This window comes from Lactuca virosa, chromosome 5, assembly GCF_052849685.1.
Source record: "Lactuca virosa cultivar CGN04683 chromosome 5, Lactuca_virosa_CGN04683_v6, whole genome shotgun sequence".
In the NCBI taxonomy this organism is placed as follows: Eukaryota; Viridiplantae; Streptophyta; class Magnoliopsida; order Asterales; family Asteraceae; genus Lactuca; species Lactuca virosa.
This window is the reverse complement of record NC_136430.1, coordinates 404377967-404399036: the sequence shown is the minus strand read 5'-3', so window position 1 is coordinate 404399036 and position 21070 is coordinate 404377967. Positions and strand designations below refer to the sequence as shown.

General features: G+C 32.5%; 4 protein-coding genes across 4 annotated transcripts; all 4 read left to right on the top strand.

Annotated features, from left to right (window-relative positions):
* The first annotated feature begins 1549 nt into the window (after positions 1-1549).
* On the top strand, positions 1550-3487 carry LOC145113921 (mannan endo-1,4-beta-mannosidase 4-like). The gene is made up of 5 exons (XM_079049962.1): positions 1550-1864; positions 2061-2258; positions 2374-2496; positions 2677-2879; positions 3091-3487. Exons 1-5 carry the CDS (start codon positions 1550-1552, stop codon positions 3485-3487), a joined length of 1236 nt encoding a protein of 411 aa, XP_078906088.1.
* A 3176-nt stretch (positions 3488-6663) lies between these two features.
* Positions 6664-8601, top strand: LOC145113920 (mannan endo-1,4-beta-mannosidase 4-like). The gene is made up of 5 exons (XM_079049961.1): positions 6664-6978; positions 7175-7372; positions 7488-7610; positions 7791-7993; positions 8205-8601. Exons 1-5 carry the CDS (start codon positions 6664-6666, stop codon positions 8599-8601), a joined length of 1236 nt encoding a protein of 411 aa, XP_078906087.1.
* Positions 8602-11770: 3169 nt separating this feature from the next.
* LOC145113919 (mannan endo-1,4-beta-mannosidase 4-like) lies at positions 11771-13708 on the top strand. Its single transcript, XM_079049960.1, has 5 exons — positions 11771-12085; positions 12282-12479; positions 12595-12717; positions 12898-13100; positions 13312-13708. Exons 1-5 carry the CDS (start codon positions 11771-11773, stop codon positions 13706-13708), a joined length of 1236 nt encoding a protein of 411 aa, XP_078906086.1.
* A 3186-nt stretch (positions 13709-16894) lies between these two features.
* Positions 16895-18832, top strand: LOC145113918 (mannan endo-1,4-beta-mannosidase 4-like). Its single transcript, XM_079049959.1, has 5 exons — positions 16895-17209; positions 17406-17603; positions 17719-17841; positions 18022-18224; positions 18436-18832. Exons 1-5 carry the CDS (start codon positions 16895-16897, stop codon positions 18830-18832), a joined length of 1236 nt encoding a protein of 411 aa, XP_078906085.1.
* The last annotated feature ends 2238 nt before the right edge of the window (positions 18833-21070 follow it).

Genomic DNA, 21070 nt, shown 5'->3' with positions numbered 1-21070 from the left:
GAAATATCCTTTATCAATATTGGGATTAAATTTTGGTGCATTTTTAACCTTAGGCCCGCAAACGACTGTAAATTTATGTTTTAGTCATACCATTGAAATACACTTTATCAATATTGGGTAGACATTTTGGTGCAATGTTTATCTTAGGCATGCAGTCTTAAACCTAACAATTGTATGTTTATTTTTATATTTCTAATTTTCATAATTTTCTTTATAAATAAGATTAATATCAATTAAATTAATAAATATAAGGTGAGGGTCATTTTTATAAACATCTAGCATTTATCACCAAAGATTTATAATATAGATAATGTGTACAAGTGTAGTCTGAATAAACTTTAATTAATGAGTAATCATACACTACTTAGTATCGATGCACGAACACACAAAAAATGATAAAGGGAGTGTTTCCTCACTAGTCTTCTAAAAGTATTGGTTTAAGATCTATCGAATTTCCTTCTAAGCAGTTACATTGCCTATTATGATAGGTTTTGGAACCCCAAACATCCGTTGTTTTATTATAATAGGGAACACCTCGTACACAAGCAAAGCGAGTTATGTTTAGATTACAATACATCCACTTGCTACATGTCATGCTACTCAACCACTTGTTATTACATTAACTACATAAAAACAAAACATGACATCATCAATATACATTCACATGCAAAAGTGATGTGTGCAACATACATAACATCTACTTTGATACAAATTCCATTTGGAGAATACACGTGATAAAAACTATCAACAGAAAAATGGAACATAAAATTTAATATATATTTGCTATATGACGTTAAAAGAAGTCAAATAAAGAAACCAAATGTCCCATGAATGGTGATGCGTAAACGTAAGAAAGTCACATGCTAGATTTCAACGTATGAAAAAAGGAACCCGAAAAAACAACAAAATGGTTTGGAGGAGTGGGGAAATAAATAGATAAATAAATCAAATTGTACCTAGTTTTTCATGCACAAGCAATGACTTGTGCGTTTATTTTGGGCTTTTTGTTTTTTATTTTTATATATTTATTTTTCAAGCACATGTGGTCTCGGAGTAACAAAATATTATAGTATTTCAAAAGAATCTAGTACCATCTTCGAATCTCTAAATACAATTCGTTTGGTCAACATATTTTTTATGTTTGGAACTCGACTAAAAGCTAATCTTTTAATGGTAGATTATGCACAAGGATCTAGTATCCAAACATAACATACCTACAATAGTGCAGTATCATTTTTTTCTTTTGCTTTTCCATTTGGAGTAACAAATGTTTGTGTGTCTTACAACCAAAAGTATGGCACCGTGCATGGGCATCGCAAAGTCGCTTGTCATTCCTTATGAATGATGATGCATATGTATCGTTAAGTTACATAATAAATATGATGAGGTCCCCACTTCCAACTAGATTCTTAACAAGACATGCGATATAAATACTCGACGAGCTAAGTGGACAAGAGAAAACACACTACTTTCCATCCATTACTCTAAACATTGGTTACTAACTTTCCTATTTCATATATCCACTATTAAAGATTAGCGATTTTTAACCATGCCAGGAAAAGGAAATGCAGTTCTAAAAGGAGACTGCAAGGGTAAATGCCACCCGTCAACCATTAACGATAGTTTTGTGGAGACAAGGACACATCATTTCATGGTTAATGGAAAGCCGTTGTATTTTAATGGCTTTAACGCCTACTGGTTAATGTGTATGGCTTCTGATCCATCTACAAGGGTGAAGGTCACAGACGCATTTCAAGAATCTTCCAAGATAGGAATGAACCTGGTTAGGACTTGGGCTTTTAGTGATGGTGGCAACAAACCCCTGCAAACCTCTCCCGGTTTTTACAATGAGGACATGTTTAAGGTAACTTTATCTATTATTTTAGTCTCTGTTTTTTATTCAACATGATCTGTAAACATTAAAAGGTAATTTCTTATCGACCATACGACAAATCGACACGGACATATTGAAATAAAAGTTAGTAATAACCAAGATCACAAACACTTAACACCTCTGTTTTATGTTACTTGTGATAACCATCTACACCTTTTCATTCCAGGGATTGGATTTTGTGATATCAGAAGCGAAAAAGTATGGGATTCACTTGATTCTCAGCTTGGTTAATAACTGGGATGATTTTGGAGGTAAAAAACAATATGTTCAGTGGGCAAGGGATCATGGAGGACAATACTTGAATAGTGATGATGAGTTCTTTACCAACGTTGTAGTTAAAGGATATTATAAGAATCATTTGAAGGTATATATATGTTTGGGAAACAATGTTTCCATTATATCACAAAAAATTTCTACAACAGCTGTATTTGCATTTTGTTAGAAAATTTGAACATGTTGCAAATACTGTTTTGCTACAGACCATTCTTACGAGACGCAACTCAATCACCGGGGTTGACTACAAGGATGATTCCACCATCTTTGCATGGGAGCTAATGAACGAACCCCGCTGCCAGTCTGATCTATCAGGGAAATTTCTACAGGTTGTTGTTTTCTCTGTTTTCTCACGGTTAAGTTGTTCATATGAGAAAATGCCCGAATCAATTATCCAGAAAGAAGGAAATCTTTTACTTTCAAATGATAGGAGTACATAGAGGAAACTGGTTTTTTATGAAACTATATGGTGCATAACCTATAACCATCGGTATCTCTTCTTTGTGCAGGAATGGATAGTAGAAATGGCAGCCGAAATAAAGTCCACTGATAAGAACCATCTTCTCGAAATCGGACTTGAAGGGTTTTATGGGGAATCAATGCCTGAAAAGAAGCAAACCAATCCGGGCTATGAAGTAGGGACCGACTTCATTACAAACAACGGCGTCAACAATGTGGATTTTGCTACAATCCATCTGTATCCCGACCAATGGTATGATCGAGTCTATACCGACATATAAACTCCATCACAATGCTTTTGTTCGTATATATACTTTGCATGTCACGCTAGCCAACACCCGAACGTAGTTAGCATCCTAAAAATGTTTCATGAAATGCATGTTTCTTATTTATAACTAAAACAATCTTTTATGTTATTTAATTTTATTGAATAACATATGTGGATATTTCGATATTTGACTTAGGGTTCCGGGAGCTAGCGATGAAGCTCGAGCTAAATTTGTTGAAAAATGGATTAATGCACATATTGAGGATTGTGATTCCATCTTGAGAAAACCTTTACTGATTGCAGAATTTGGCAAGTCCTCTTGGTCTTCAGGTTACACCGTAGAAGCAAGGGATGAGTACTTTGGTGGGATATTCAACACGGCCTATGAAAGTGCAAGAAACCGGGGTTCGTGTTCAGGTACAACTTTTTGGCAAGTCATGGCAGAAGGAATGGATAACTGGGGTGACGGGTACCAAGTTGTCTTGGACCAAAACCACTCCACTGCTGCAATAATTGCCAAACAGTCTCAAAGAATTTCATCACTCTGCTCTTCAACCAACCTAGAGTTCTCTCCCGTTGCTGTTGAAAAATAATTATGTTGGGCTCCTGAACAAATAATTATCCCTTTCGAGATAAAATGATATTTCTATCGGCCGCGTTACTTACCTTTAGAAAATGTGAAGTTTAAATAGTGAAATGAAAATAAAGATAGAGGTAGCAACCATTTTGCATGAAACAAAATAGTTGCAGCCTATTAATAATGTTGTACCGCGGGTAACTTCAACTCAGTATTGTTGGACGAAGTGGGAAAATTGATGCATTTCATTTTTATCAATAAATATGGTAAAATATGTAAGGTATTTTTATGTGTTTTCTTAGCTTTTGTCTATCTTTTCTTAATGTTATAAATACTTTGTTTATCAAACACACAGTCACGTCAACATATGTGAATCCTTTTATATGTATTCAAACCACTTTTTGATCGCAAATCATCGACGAGAGGAATATTAATATTAGTTGATAAGGGATATAAGTCATGATATATCATTAAATATCAAGATTTTTTACCTAAATTTTGTATTACACTTGTGCCTTTGGGAGTGGTGATACTTAAATGAACAAATACTTTCCCGAGTTTTATACTGAAAAGTCTCATTATTTTGGAATTTTTTTTGATAAATTCATAAATCTTTTTTTTTTAACAAAAAAGTCTCGTTATTTTCGGAAAATCACATAATCTATCTTTTCCAATTATAAAAAACTTTTTCCTTAATTTGGGCAAAATGTTAAACAATCAGGTTTATTCTATTCAAAAAAAAGATTTAGGACTTTATCAAAAAAAATCTCAAAATAATTAGACTTTTCTGCATGAAACGCATACTTATCCTATCAATATTGCTTGACAAAGGATATAAGTCATGATATACCAATGAATATTATGCCTTTAGATCTTGATTTTTAATTAAAATTATGTTAGTGAGAGTTGTGATTATTAAACAAACCATTACTTAATACTGACCGAAATGTGTGTGTATGTGTCTGTGTGTGAGAGAGCCAGGTGCGAATGTACAAAAGCTATTGGATCACTTTTTCCAAGTGATGTTAACACAGAAAAAAAAACATCTTGTTAATATGCCACTAAACCTATTTCAATATAATTTCTAGAATACTAATTCATGTTTAAAAAATATTACCTAAGTTTTAACAAACAAAAGAAGATCAATTCAAAACTATTTAAGTTATTTTTGACATCAAACTCCTAATAAAGAAGATAAATGATTTGGTGAAGAAAATATAGTCTTAAGGAGTAATTAACACATATATTGGTGTCTTGGCGCAAATGTTAATTTTTGGTAATCTAAAATGCAATTTTTTTAAACAAATATATAAATCATTATTAATACACATATATTAGGGTCTTGGCACAAATGTTACTTTTATTGTAATCTGTAGTATGAATATTTATGTCACCAAACTCAGAATTATGATGATGATTTTTCATGAAACCTTTCCAATTATGAGGTTGTTATCTTATATAATAAGTAAAATCATTGATTAATACAACTGGGGCTCGTAGAAGAACTAAACTCATTATTTCTCATTTGTCTACAAGATTATATTATAGGGAACTCAAATTAATTGGAGTTCAAAAATTCCTACTTTATTTTCGGTCGCAAGGTTATATCAACAACTATAAACTTAAGGTTTCGTGGTACCTTTGAAATATCCTTTATCAATATTGGGATTAAATTTTGGTGCATTTTTAACCTTAGGCCCGCAAACGACTGTAAATTTATGTTTTAGTCATACCATTGAAATACACTTTATCAATATTGGGTAGACATTTTGGTGCAATGTTTATCTTAGGCATGCAGTCTTAAACCTAACAATTGTATGTTTATTTTTATATTTCTAATTTTCATAATTTTCTTTATAAATAAGATTAATATCAATTAAATTAATAAATATAAGGTGAGGGTCATTTTTATAAACATCTAGCATTTATCACCAAAGATTTATAATATAGATAATGTGTACAAGTGTAGTCTGAATAAACTTTAATTAATAAGTAATCATACACTACTTAGTATCGATGCACGAACACATAAAAAATGATAAAGGGAGTGTTTCCTCACTAGTCTTCTAAAAGTATTGGTTTAAGATCTATCGAATTTCCTTCTAAGCAGTTACATTGCCTATTATGATAGGTTTTGGAACCCCAAACATCCGTTGTTTTATTATAATAGGGAACACCTCGTACACAAGCAAAGCGAGTTATGTTTAGATTACAATACATCCACTTGCTACATGTCATGCTACTCAACCACTTGTTATTACATTAACTACATAAAAACAAAACATGACATCATCAATATAAATTCACATGCAAAAGTGATGTGTGCAACATACATAACATCTACTTTGATACAAATTCCATTTGGAGAATACACGTGATAAAAACTATCAACAGAAAAATGGAACATAAAATTTAATATATATTTGCTATATGACGTTAAAAGAAGTCAAATAAAGAAACCAAATGTCCCATGAATGGTGATGCGTAAACGTAAGAAAGTCACATGCTAGATTTCAACGTATGAAAAAAGGAACCCGAAAAAACAACAAAATGGTTTGGAGGAGTGGGGAAATAAATAGATAAATAAATCAAATTGTACCTAGTTTTTCATGCACAAGCAATGACTTGTGCGTTTATTTTGGGCTTTTTGTTTTTTATTTTTATATATTTATTTTTCAAGCACATGTGGTCTCGGAGTAACAAAATATTATAGTATTTCAAAAGAATCTAGTACCATCTTCGAATCTCTAAATACAATTCGTTTGGTCAACATATTTTTTATGTTTGGAACTCGACTAAAAGCTAATCTTTTAATGGTAGATTATGCACAAGGATCTAGTATCCAAACATAACATACCTACAATAGTGCAGTATCATTTTTTTCTTTTGCTTTTCCATTTGGAGTAACAAATGTTTGTGTGTCTTACAACCAAAAGTATGGCACCGTGCATGGGCATCGCAAAGTCGCTTGTCATTCCTTATGAATGATGATGCATATGTATCGTTAAGTTACATAATAAATATGATGAGGTCCCCACTTCCAACTAGATTCTTAACAAGACATGCAATATAAATACTCGACGAGCTAAGTGGACAAGAGAAAACACACTACTTTCCATCCATTACTCTAAACATTGGTTACTAACTTTCCTATTTCATATATCCACTATTAAAGATTAGCGATTTTTAACCATGCCAGGAAAAGGAAATGCAGTTCTAAAAGGAGACTGCAAGGGTAAATGCCACTCGTCAACCATTAACGATAGTTTTGTGGAGACAAGGACACATCATTTCATGGTTAATGGAAAGCCGTTGTATTTTAATGGCTTTAACGCCTACTGGTTAATGTGTATGGCTTCTGATCCATCTACAAGGGTGAAGGTCACAGACGCATTTCAAGAATCTTCCAAGATAGGAATGAACCTGGTTAGGACTTGGGCTTTTAGTGATGGTGGCAACAAACCCCTGCAAACCTCTCCCGGTTTTTACAATGAGGACATGTTTAAGGTAACTTTATCTATTATTTTAGTCTCTGTTTTTTATTCAACATGATCTGTAAACATTAAAAGGTAATTTCTTATCGACCATACGACAAATCGACACGGACATATTGAAATAAAAGTTAGTAATAACCAAGATCACAAACACTTAACACCTCTGTTTTATGTTACTTGTGATAACCATCTACACCTTTTCATTCCAGGGATTGGATTTTGTGATATCAGAAGCGAAAAAGTATGGGATTCACTTGATTCTCAGCTTGGTTAATAACTGGGATGATTTTGGAGGTAAAAAACAATATGTTCAGTGGGCAAGGGATCATGGAGGACAATACTTGAATAGTGATGATGAGTTCTTTACCAACGTTGTAGTTAAAGGATATTATAAGAATCATTTGAAGGTATATATATGTTTGGGAAACAATGTTTCCATTATATCACAAAAAATTTCTACAACAGCTGTATTTGCATTTTGTTAGAAAATTTGAACATGTTGCAAATACTGTTTTGCTACAGACCATTCTTACGAGACGCAACTCAATCACCGGGGTTGACTACAAGGATGATTCCACCATCTTTGCATGGGAGCTAATGAACGAACCCCGCTGCCAGTCTGATCTATCAGGGAAATTTCTACAGGTTCTTGTTTTCTCTGTTTTCTCACGGTTAAGTTGTTCATATGAGAAAATGCCCGAATCAATTATCCAGAAAGAAGGAAATCTTTTACTTTCAAATGATAGGAGTACATAGAGGAAACTGGTTTTTTATGAAACTATATGGTGCATAACCTATAACCATCGGTATCTCTTCTTTGTGCAGGAATGGATAGTAGAAATGGCAGCCGAAATAAAGTCCACTGATAAGAACCATCTTCTCGAAATCGGACTTGAAGGGTTTTATGGGGAATCAATGCCTGAAAAGAAGCAAAACAATCCGGGCTATGAAGTAGGGACCGACTTCATTACAAACAACGGCGTCAACAATGTGGATTTTGCTACAATCCATCTGTATCCCGACCAATGGTATGATCGAGTCTATACCGACATATAAACTCCATCACAATGCTTTTGTTCGTATATATACTTTGCATGTCACGCTAGCCAACACCCGAACGTAGTTAGCATCCTAAAAATGTTTCATGAAATGCATGTTTCTTATTTATAACTAAAACAATCTTTTATGTTATTTAATTTTATTGAATAACATATGTGGATATTTCGATATTTGACTTAGGGTTCCGGGAGCTAGCGATGAAGCTCGAGCTAAATTTGTTGAAAAATGGATTAATGCACATATTGAGGATTGTGATTCCATCTTGAGAAAACCTTTACTGATTGCAGAATTTGGCAAGTCCTCTTGGTCTTCAGGTTACACCGTAGAAGCAAGGGATGAGTACTTTGGTGGGATATTCAACACGGCCTATGAAAGTGCAAGAAACCGGGGTTCGTGTTCAGGTACAACTTTTTGGCAAGTCATGGCAGAAGGAATGGATAACTGGGGTGACGGGTACCAAGTTGTCTTGAACCAAAACCCCTCCACTGCTGCAATAATTGCCAAACAGTCTCAAAGAATTTCATCACTCTGCTCTTCAACCAACCTAGAGTTCTCTCCCGTTGCTTTTGAAAAATAATTATGTTGGGCTCCTGAACAAATAATTATCCCTTTCGAGATAAAATGATATTTCTATCGGCCGAGTTACTTACCTTTAGAAAATGTGAAGTTTAAATAGTGAAATGAAAATAAAGATAGAGGTAGCAACCATTTTGCATGAAACAAAATAGTTGCAGCCTATTAATAATGTTGTACCGCGGGTAACTTCAACTCAGTATTGTTGGACGAAGTGGGAAAATTGATGCATTTCATTTTTATCAATAAATATGGTAAAATATGTAAGGTATTTTTATGTGTTTTCTTAGCTTTTGTCTATCTTTTCTTAATGTTATAAATACTTTGTTTATCAAACACACAGTCACGTCAACATATGTGAATCCTTTTATATGTATTCAAACCACTTTTTGATCGCAAATCATCGACGAGAGGAATATTAATATTAGTTGATAAGGGATATAAGTCATGATATATCATTAAATATCAAGATTTTTTTACCTAAATTTTGTATTACACTTGGTGATACTTAAATGAACAAATACTTTCCCGAGTTTTATACTGAAAAGTCTCATTATTTTGGAATTTTTTTTGATAAATTCATAAATCTTTTTTTTTAACAAAAAAGTCTCGTTATTTTCGGAAAATCACATAATCTATCTTTTCCAATTATAAAAAACTTTTTCCTTAATTTGGGCAAAATGTTAAACAATCAGGTTTATTCTATTCAAAAAAAAGATTTAGGACTTTATCAAAAAAAATCTCAAAATAATTAGACTTTTCTGCATGAAACGCATACTTATCCTATCAATATTGCTTGACAAAGGATATAAGTCATGATATACCAATGAATATTATGCCTTTAGATCTTGATTTTGAATTAAAATTATGTTAGTGAGAGTTGTGATTATTAAACAAACCATTACTTAATGGAAATGTGTGTGTATGTGTCTGTGTGTGAGAGAGCCAGGTGCGAATGTACAAAAGCTATTGGATCACTTTTTCCAAGTGATGTTAACACAGAAAAAAAAACATCTTGTTAATATGCCACTAAACATATTTCAATATAATTTCTAGAATACTAATTCATGTTTAAAAAATATTACCTAAGTTTTAACAAACAAAAGAAGATCAATTCAAAACTATTTAAGTTATTTTTGACATCAAACTCCTAATAAAGAATATAAATGATTAAGTTACGTATGCTGGTGAAGAAAATATAGTCTTAAGGAGTAATTAACACATATATTGGTGTCTTGGCGCAAATGTTAATTTTTGGTAATCTAAAATGCAATTTTTTTAAACAAATACATAAATCATTATTAATACACATATATTAGGGTCTTGGCACAAATGTTACTTTTATTGTAATCTGTAGTATGAATATTTATGTCACCAAACTCAGAATTATGATGATGATTTTTCATGAAACCTTTCCAATTATGAGGTTGTTATCTTATATAATAAGTAAAATCATTGATTAATACAACTGGGGCTCGTAGAAGAACTAAACTCATTATTTCTCATTTGTCTACAAGATTATATTATAGGGAACTCAAATTAATTGGAGTTCAAAAATTCCTACTTTATTTTCGGTCGCAAGGTTATATCAACAACTATAAACTTAAGGTTTCGTGGTACCTTTGAAATATCCTTTATCAATATTGGGATTAAATTTTGGTGCATTTTTAACCTTAGGCCCGCAAACGACTGTAAATTTATGTTTTAGTCATACCATTGAAATATACTTTATCAATATTGGGTAGACATTTTGGTGCAATGTTTATCTTAGGCATGCAGTCTTAAACCTAACAATTGTATGTTTATTTTTATATTTCTAATTTTCATAATTTTCTTTATAAATAAGATTAATATCAATTAAATTAATAAATATAAGGTGAGGGTCATTTTTATAAACATCTAGCATTTATCACCAAAGATTTATAATATAGATAATGTGTACAAGTGTAGTCTGAATAAACTTTAATTAATGAGTAATCATACACTACTTAGTATCGATGCACGAACACATAAAAAATGATAAAGGGAGTGTTTCCTCACTAGTCTTCTAAAAGTATTGGTTTAAGATCTATCGAATTTCCTTCTAAGCAGTTACATTGCCTATTATGATAGGTTTTGGAACCCCAAACATCCGTTGTTTTATTATAATAGGGAACACCTCGTACACAAGCAAAGCGAGTTATGTTTAGATTACAATACATCCACTTGCTACATGTCATGCTACTCAACCACTTGTTATTACATTAACTACATAAAAACAAAACATGACATCATCAATATAAATTCACATGCAAAAGTGATGTGTGCAACATACATAACATCTACTTTGATACAAATTCCATTTGGAGAATACACGTGATAAAAACTATCAACAGAAAAATGGAACATAAAATTTAATATATATTTGCTATATGACGTTAAAAGAAGTCAAATAAAGAAACCAAATGTCCCATGAATGGTGATGCGTAAACGTAAGAAAGTCACATGCTAGATTTCAACGTATGAAAAAAGGAACCCGAAAAAACAACAAAATGGTTTGGAGGAGTGGGGAAATAAATAGATAAATAAATCAAATTGTACCTAGTTTTTCATGCACAAGCAATGACTTGTGCGTTTATTTTGGGCTTTTTGTTTTTTATTTTTATATATTTATTTTTCAAGCACATGTGGTCTCGGAGTAACAAAATATTATAGTATTTCAAAAGAATCTAGTACCATCTTCGAATCTCTAAATACAATTCGTTTGGTCAACATATTTTTTATGTTTGGAACTCGACTAAAAGCTAATCTTTTAATGGTAGATTATGCACAAGGATCTAGTATCCAAACATAACATACCTACAATAGTGCAGTATCATTTTTTTCTTTTGCTTTTCCATTTGGAGTAACAAATGTTTGTGTGTCTTACAACCAAAAGTATGGCACCGTGCATGGGCATCGCAAAGTCGCTTGTCATTCCTTATGAATGATGATGCATATGTATCGTTAAGTTACATAATAAATATGATGAGGTCCCAACTTCCAACTAGATTCTTAACAAGACATGCGATATAAATACTCGACGAGCTAAGTGGACAAGAGAAAACACACTACTTTCCATCCATTACTCTAAACATTGGTTACTAACTTTCCTATTTCATATATCCACTATTAAAGATTAGCGATTTTTAACCATGCCAGGAAAAGGAAATGCAGTTCTAAAAGGAGACTGCAAGGGTAAATGCCACCCGTCAACCATTAACGATAGTTTTGTGGAGACAAGGACACATCATTTCATGGTTAATGGAAAGCCGTTGTATTTTAATGGCTTTAACGCCTACTGGTTAATGTGTATGGCTTCTGATCCATCTACAAGGGTGAAGGTCACAGACGCATTTCAAGAATCTTCCAAGATAGGAATGAACCTGGTTAGGACTTGGGCTTTTAGTGATGGTGGCAACAAACCCCTGCAAACCTCTCCCGGTTTTTACAATGAGGACATGTTTAAGGTAACTTTATCTATTATTTTAGTCTCTGTTTTTTATTCAACATGATCTGTAAACATTAAAAGGTAATTTCTTATCGACCATACGACAAATCGACACGGACATATTGAAATAAAAGTTAGTAATAACCAAGATCACAAACACTTAACACCTCTGTTTTATGTTACTTGTGATAACCATCTACACCTTTTCATTCCAGGGATTGGATTTTGTGATATCAGAAGCGAAAAAGTATGGGATTCACTTGATTCTCAGCTTGGTTAATAACTGGGATGATTTTGGAGGTAAAAAACAATATGTTCAGTGGGCAAGGGATCATGGAGGACAATACTTGAATAGTGATGATGAGTTCTTTACCAACGTTGTAGTTAAAGGATATTATAAGAATCATTTGAAGGTATATATATGTTTGGGAAACAATGTTTCCATTATATCACAAAAAATTTCTACAACAGCTGTATTTGCATTTTGTTAGAAAATTTGAACATGTTGCAAATACTGTTTTGCTACAGACCATTCTTACGAGACGCAACTCAATCACCGGGGTTGACTACAAGGATGATTCCACCATCTTTGCATGGGAGCTAATGAACGAACCCCGCTGCCAGTCTGATCTATCAGGGAAATTTCTACAGGTTCTTGTTTTCTCTGTTTTCTCACGGTTAAGTTGTTCATATGAGAAAATGCCCGAATCAATTATCCAGAAAGAAGGAAATCTTTTACTTTCAAATGATAGGAGTACATAGAGGAAACTGGTTTTTTATGAAACTATATGGTGCATAACCTATAACCATCGGTATCTCTTCTTTGTGCAGGAATGGATAGTAGAAATGGCAGCCGAAATAAAGTCCACTGATAAGAACCATCTTCTCGAAATCGGACTTGAAGGGTTTTATGGGGAATCAATGCCTGAAAAGAAGCAAAACAATCCGGGCTATGAAGTAGGGACCGACTTCATTACAAACAACGGCGTCAACAATGTGGATTTTGCTACAATCCATCTGTATCCCGACCAATGGTATGATCGAGTCTATACCGACATATAAACTCCATCACAATGCTTTTGTTCGTATATATACTTTGCATGTCACGCTAGCCAACACCCGAACGTAGTTAGCATCCTAAAAATGTTTCATGAAATGCATGTTTCTTATTTATAACTAAAACAATCTTTTATGTTATTTAATTTTATTGAATAACATATGTGGATATTTCGATATTTGACTTAGGGTTCCGGGAGCTAGCGATGAAGCTCGAGCTAAATTTGTTGAAAAATGGATTAATGCACATATTGAGGATTGTGATTCCATCTTGAGAAAACCTTTACTGATTGCAGAATTTGGCAAGTCCTCTTGGTCTTCAGGTTACACCGTAGAAGCAAGGGATGAGTACTTTGGTGGGATATTCAACACGGCCTATGAAAGTGCAAGAAACCGGGGTTCGTGTTCAGGTACAACTTTTTGGCAAGTCATGGCAGAAGGAATGGATAACTGGGGTGACGGGTACCAAGTTGTCTTGGACCAAAACCCCTCCACTGCTGCAATAATTGCCAAACAGTCTCAAAGAATTTCATCACTCTGCTCTTCAACCAACCTAGAGTTCTCTCCCGTTGCTGTTGAAAAATAATTATGTTGGGCTCCTGAACAAATAATTATCCCTTTCGAGATAAAATGATATTTCTATCGGCCGCGTTACTTACCTTTAGAAAATGTGAAGTTTAAATAGTGAAATGAAAATAAAGATAGAGGTAGCAACCATTTTGCATGAAACAAAATAGTTGCAGCCTATTAATAATGTTGTACCGCGGGTAACTTCAACTCAGTATTGTTGGACGAAGTGGGAAAATTGATGCATTTCATTTTTATCAATAAATATGGTAAAATATGTAAGGTATTTTTATGTGTTTTCTTAGCTTTTGTCTATCTTTTCTTAATGTTATAAATACTTTGTTTATCAAACACACAGTCACGTCAACATATGTGAATCCTTTTATATGTATTCAAACCACTTTTTGATCGCAAATCATCGACGAGAGGAATATTAATATTAGTTGATAAGGGATATAAGTCATGATATATCATTAAATATCAAGATTTTTTTACCTAAATTTTGTATTACACTTGTGCCTTTGGGAGTGGTGATACTTAAATGAACAAATACTTTCCCGAGTTTTATACTGAAAAGTCTCATTATTTTGGAATTTTTTTTGATAAATTCATAAATCTTTTTTTTTAACAAAAAAGTCTCGTTATTTTCGGAAAATCACATAATCTATCTTTTCCAATTATAAAAAACTTTTTCCTTAATTTGGGCAAAATGTTAAACAATCAGGTTTATTCTATTCAAAAAAAAGATTTAGGACTTTATCAAAAAAAATCTCAAAATAATTAGACTTTTCTGCATGAAACGCATACTTATCCTATCAATATTGCTTGACAAAGGATATAAGTCATGATATACCAATGAATATTATGCCTTTAGATCTTGATTTTGAATTAAAATTATGTTTGTGAGAGTTGTGATAATTAAACAAACCATTACTTAATACTGACCGAAATGTGTGTGTATGTGTCTGTGTGTGATGTGTGTGAGAGAGCCAGGTGCGAATGTACAAAAGCTATTGGATCACTTTTTCCAAGTGATGTTAACACAGAAAAAAAAAACATCTTGTTAATATGCCACTAAACCTATTTCAATATAATTTCTAGAATACTAATTCATGTTTAAAAAATATTACCTAAGTTTTAACAAACAAAAGAAGATCAATTCAAAACTATTTAAGTTATTTTTGACATCAAACTCCTAATAAAGAAGATAAATGATTTGGTGAAGAAAATATAGTCTTAAGGAGTAATTAACACATATATTGGTGTCTTGGCGCAAATGTTAATTTTTGGTAATCTAAAATGCAATTTTTTTAAACAAATACATAAATCATTATTAATACACATATATTAGGGTCTTGGCACAAATGTTACTTTTATTGTAATCTGTAATATGAATATTTATGTCACCAAACACAGAATTATGATGATGATTTTTCATGAAACCTTTCCAATTATGAGGTTGTTATCTTATATAATAAGTAAAATCATTGATTAATACAACTGGGGCTCGTAGAAGAACTAAACTCATTATTTCTCATTTGTCTACAAGATTATATTATAGGGAACTCAAATTAATTGGAGTTCAAAAATTCCTACTTTATTTTCGGTCGCAAGGTTATATCAACAACTATAAACTTAAGGTTTCGTGGTACCTTTGAAATATCCTTTATCAATATTGGGATTAAATTTTGGTGCATTTTTAACCTTAGGCCCGCAAACGACTGTAAATTTATGTTTTAGTCATACCATTGAAATATACTTTATCAATATTGGGTAGACATTTTGGTGCAATGTTTATCTTAGGCATGCAGTCTTAAACCTAACAATTGTATGTTTATTTTTATATTTCTAATTTTCATAATTTTCTTTATAAATAAGATTAATATCAATTAAATTAATAAATATAAGGTGAGGGTCATTTTTATAAACATCTAGCATTTATCACCAAAGATTTATAATATAGATAATGTGTACAAGTGTACTCTGAATAAACTTTAATTAATGAGTAATCATACACTACTTAGTATCGATGCACGAACACATAAAAAATGATAAAGGGAGTGTTTCCTCACTAGTCTTCTAAAAGTATTGGTTTAAGATCTATCGAATTTCCTTCTAAGCAGTTACATTGCCTATTATGATAGGTTTTGGAACCCCAAACATCCGTTGTTTTATTATAATAGGGAACACCTCGTACACAAGCAAAGCGAGTTATGTTTAGATTACAATACATCCACTTGCTACATGTCATGCTACTCAACCACTTGTTATTACATTAACTACATAAAAACAAAACATGACATCATCAATATAAATTCACATGCAAAAGTGATGTGTGCAACATACATAACATCTACTTTGATACAAATTCCATTTGGAGAATACACGTGATAAAAACTATCAACAGAAAAATGGAACATAAAATTTAATATATATTTGCTATATGACGTTAAAAGAAGTCAAATAAAGAAACCAAATGTCCCATGAATGGTGATGCGTAAACGTAAGAAAGTCACATGCTAGATTTCAACGTATGAAAAAAGGAACCCGAAAAAACAACAAAATGGTTTGGAGGAGTGGGGAAATAAATAGATAAATAAATCAAATTGTACCTAGTTTTTCATGCACAAGCAATGACTTGTGCGTTTATTTTGGGCTTTTTGTTTTTTATTTTTATATATTTATTTTTCAAGCACATGTGGTCTCGGAGTAACAAAATATTATAGTATTTCAAAAGAATCTAGTACCATCTTCGAATCTCTAAATACAATTCGTTTGGTCAACATATTTTTTATGTTTGGAACTCGACTAAAAGCTAATCTTTTAATGGTAGATTATGCACAAGGATCTAGTATCCAAACATAACATACCTACAATAGTGCAGTATCATTTTTTTCTTTTGCTTTTCCATTTGGAGTAACAAATGTTTGTGTGTCTTACAACCAAAAGTATGGCACCGTGCATGGGCATCGCAAAGTCGCTTGTCATTCCTTATGAATGATGATGCATATGTATCGTTAAGTTACATAATAAATATGATGAGGTCCCCACTTCCAACTAGATTCTTAACAAGACATGCGATATAAATACTCGACGAGCTAAGTGGACAAGAGAAAACACACTACTTTCCATCCATTACTCTAAACATTGGTTACTAACTTTCCTATTTCATATATCCACTATTAAAGATTAGCGATTTTTAACCATGCCAGGAAAAGGAAATGCAGTTCTAAAAGGAGACTGCAAGGGTAAATGCCACCCGTCAACCATTAACGATAGTTTTGTGGAGACAAGGACACATCATTTCATGGTTAATGGAAAGCCGTTGTATTTTAATGGCTTTAACGCCTACTGGTTAATGTGTATGGCTTCTGATCCATCTACAAGGGTGAAGGTCACAGACGCATTTCAAGAATCTTCCAAGATAGGAATGAACCTGGTTAGGACTTGGGCTTTTAGTGATGGTGGCAACAAACCCCTGCAAACCTCTCCCGGTTTTTACAATGAGGACATGTTTAAGGTAACTTTATCTATTATTTTAGTCTCTGTTTTTTATTCAACATGATCTGTAAACATTAAAAGGTAATTTCTTATCGACCATACGACAAATCGACACGGACATATTGAAATAAAAGTTAGTAATAACCAAGATCACAAACACTTAACACCTCTGTTTTATGTTACTTGTGATAACCATCTATACCTTTTCATTCCAGGGATTGGATTTTGTGATATCAGAAGCGAAAAAGTATGGGATTCACTTGATTCTCAGCTTGGTTAATAACTGGGATGATTTTGGAGGTAAAAAACAATATGTTCAGTGGGCAAGGGATCATGGAGGACAATACTTGAATAGTGATGATGAGTTCTTTACCAACGTTGTAGTTAAAGGATATTATAAGAATCATTTGAAGGTATATATATGTTTGGGAAACAATGTTTCCATTATATCACAAAAATTTTCTACAACAGCTGTATTTGCATTTTGTTAGAAAATTTGAACATGTTGCAAATACTGTTTTGCTACAGACCATTCTTACGAGACGCAACTCAATCACCGGGGTTGACTACAAGGATGATTCCACCATCTTTGCATGGGAGCTAATGAACGAACCCCGCTGCCAGTCTGATCTATCAGGGAAATTTCTACAGGTTCTTGTTTTCTCTGTTTTCTCACGGTTAAGTTGTTCATATGAGAAAATGCCCGAATCAATTATCCAGAAAGAAGGAAATCTTTTACTTTCAAATGATAGGAGTACATAGAGGAAACTGGTTTTTTATGAAACTATATGGTGCATAACCTATAACCATCGGTATCTCTTCTTTGTGCAGGAATGGATAGTAGAAATGGCAGCCGAAATAAAGTCCACTGATAAGAACCATCTTCTCGAAATCGGACTTGAAGGGTTTTATGGGGAATCAATGCCTGAAAAGAAGCAAAACAATCCGGGCTATGAAGTAGGGACCGACTTCATTACAAACAACGGCGTCAACAATGTGGATTTTGCTACAATCCATCTGTATCCCGACCAATGGTATGATCGAGTCTATACCGACATATAAACTCCATCACAATGCTTTTGTTCGTATATATACTTTGCATGTCACGCTAGCCAACACCCGAACGTAGTTAGCATCCTAAAAATGTTTCATGAAATGCATGTTTCTTATTTATAACTAAAACAATCTTTTATGTTATTTAATTTTATTGAATAACATATGTGGATATTTCGATATTTGACTTAGGGTTCCGGGAGCTAGCGATGAAGCTCGAGCTAAATTTGTTGAAAAATGGATTAATGCACATATTGAGGATTGTGATTCCATCTTGAGAAAACCTTTACTGATTGCAGAATTTGGCAAGTCCTCTTGGTCTTCAGGTTACACCGTAGAAGCAAGGGATGAGTACTTTGGTGGGATATTCAACACGGCCTATGAAAGTGCAAGAAACCGGGGTTCGTGTTCAGGTACAACTTTTTGGCAAGTCATGGCAGAAGGAATGGATAACTGGGGTGACGGGTACCAAGTTGTCTTGGACCAAAACCCCTCCACTGCTACAATAATTGCCAAACAGTCTCAAAGAATTTCATCACTCTGCTCTTCAACCAACCTAGAGTTCTCTCCCGTTGCTGTTGAAAAATAATTATGTTGGGCTCCTGAACAAATAATTATCCCTTTCGAGATAAAATGATATTTCTATCGGCCGCGTTACTTACCTTTAGAAAATGTGAAGTTTAAATAGTGAAATGAAAATAAAGATAGAGGTAGCAACCATTTTGCATGAAACAAAATAGTTGCAGCCTATTAATAATGTTGTACCGCGGGTAACTTCAACTCAGTATTGTTGGACGAAGTGGGAAAATTGATGCATTTCATTTTTATCAATAAATATGGTAAAATATGTAAGGTATTTTTATGTGTTTTCTTAGCTTTTGTCTATCTTTTCTTAATGTTATAAATACTTTGTTTATCAAACACACAGTCACGTCAATATATGTGAATCCTTTTATATGTATTCAAACCACTTTTTGATCGCAAATCATCGACGAGAGGAATATTATTATTAGTTGATAAGGGATATAAGTCATGATATATCATTAAATATCAAGATTTTTTACCTAAATTTTGTATTACACTTGTGCCTTTGGGAGTGGTGATACTTAAATGAACAAATACTTTCCCGAGTTTTATACTGAAAAGTCTCATTATTTTGGAATTTTTTCTGATAAATTCATAAATCTTTTTTTTTAACAAAAAAGTCTCGTTATTTTCGGAAAATCACATAATCTATCTTTTCCAATTATAAAAAACTTTTTCCTTAATTTGGGCAAAATGTTAAACAATCAGGTTTATTCTATTCAAAAAAAAGATTTAGGACTTTATCAAAAAAAATCTCAAAATAATTAGACTTTTCTGCATGAAACGCATACTTATCCTATCAATATTGCTTGACAAAGGATATAAGTCATGATATACCAATGAATATTATGCCTTTAGATCTTGATTTTGAATTAAAATTATGTTTGTGAGAGTTGTGATAATTAAACAAACCATTACTTAATACTGACCGAAATGTGTGTGTATGTGTCTGTGTGTGATGTGTGTGAGAGAGCCAGGTGCGAATGTACAAAAGCTATTGGATCACTTTTTCCAAGTGATGTTAACACAGAAAAAAAAAACATCTTGTTAATATGCCACTAAACCTATTTCAATATAATTTCTAGAATACTAATTCATGTTTAAAAAATATTACCTAAGTTTTAACAAACAAAAGAAGATCAATTCAAAACTATTTAAGTTATTTTTGACATCAAACTCCTAATAAAGAAGATAAATGATTTGGTGAAGAAAATATAGTCTTAAGGAGTAATTAACACATATATTGGTGTCTTGGCGCAAATGTTAATTTTTGGTAATCTAAAATGCAATTTTTTTAAACAAATACATAAATCATTATTAATACACATATATTAGGGTCTTGGCACAAATGTTACTTTTATTGTAATCTGTAATATGAATATTTATGTCACCAAACTCAGAATTATGATGATGATTTTTCATGAAACCTTTCCAATTATGAGGTTGTTATCTTATATAATAAGCAAAATCATTGATTAATACAACGGGGGCTCGTAGAAGAACTAAACTCATTATTTCTCATTTGTCTACAAGATTATATTATAGGGAACTCAAATTAGTTGGAGTTCAAAAATTCCTACTTTATTTTCGGTCGCAAGGTTATATCAACAACTATAAACTTAAGGTTTCGTCGTACCTTTGAAATATCCTTTATCAATATTGGGAATAAATTTTGGTGCATTGTTAACCTTAGGCCCGCAAACGACTGTAAATTTATGTTTTAGTCATACCATTGAAATATACTTTATCAATATTGGGTAGACATTTTGGTGCAATGTTTATCTTAGGCATGCAGTCTTAAACCTAACAATTGTATGTTTATTTTTATATTTATAATTTTCATAATTTTCTTTATAAATAAGATTAATATCAATTAAATTAATAAATATAAGGTGAGGGTCATTTTTATAAACATCTAGCATTTATCACCAAAGATTTATAACATAGATAATGTGTACAAGTGTAGTCTGAATAAACTTTAATTAATGAGTAATCATACACTACTTAGTATCGATGCACGAACACATAAAAAATGATAAGGGAGTGTTTCCTCACTAGTCTTCTAAAAGTATTGGTTTAAGATCTATCGAATTTCCTTCTAAACAGTTACATTGCCTATTATGATAGGTTTTGGAACCCCAAACATCCGTTGTTTTATTATAATAGGGAACACCTCGTACACAAGCAAAGCGAGTTATGTTTAGATTACAATACATCCACTTGCTACATGCCATGCTACTCA

Coding starts and splice junctions, on each gene's coding strand:
- LOC145113921 (XM_079049962.1), top strand. CDS start 1,550: ATGCCAGGAAAAGGAAATGCAGTTCTAAAAGGAGACTGCAAGGGTAAA. Junction 2,259..2,373: donor ATTATAAGAATCATTTGAAG/GTATATATATGT, acceptor GTTTTGCTACAG/ACCATTCTTACGAGACGCAA. Junction 2,497..2,676: donor TATCAGGGAAATTTCTACAG/GTTGTTGTTTTC, acceptor TTCTTTGTGCAG/GAATGGATAGTAGAAATGGC.
- LOC145113920 (XM_079049961.1), top strand. CDS start 6,664: ATGCCAGGAAAAGGAAATGCAGTTCTAAAAGGAGACTGCAAGGGTAAA. Junction 7,373..7,487: donor ATTATAAGAATCATTTGAAG/GTATATATATGT, acceptor GTTTTGCTACAG/ACCATTCTTACGAGACGCAA. Junction 7,611..7,790: donor TATCAGGGAAATTTCTACAG/GTTCTTGTTTTC, acceptor TTCTTTGTGCAG/GAATGGATAGTAGAAATGGC.
- LOC145113919 (XM_079049960.1), top strand. CDS start 11,771: ATGCCAGGAAAAGGAAATGCAGTTCTAAAAGGAGACTGCAAGGGTAAA. Junction 12,086..12,281: donor ACAATGAGGACATGTTTAAG/GTAACTTTATCT, acceptor TTTTCATTCCAG/GGATTGGATTTTGTGATATC. Junction 12,718..12,897: donor TATCAGGGAAATTTCTACAG/GTTCTTGTTTTC, acceptor TTCTTTGTGCAG/GAATGGATAGTAGAAATGGC.
- LOC145113918 (XM_079049959.1), top strand. CDS start 16,895: ATGCCAGGAAAAGGAAATGCAGTTCTAAAAGGAGACTGCAAGGGTAAA. Junction 17,604..17,718: donor ATTATAAGAATCATTTGAAG/GTATATATATGT, acceptor GTTTTGCTACAG/ACCATTCTTACGAGACGCAA. Junction 17,842..18,021: donor TATCAGGGAAATTTCTACAG/GTTCTTGTTTTC, acceptor TTCTTTGTGCAG/GAATGGATAGTAGAAATGGC.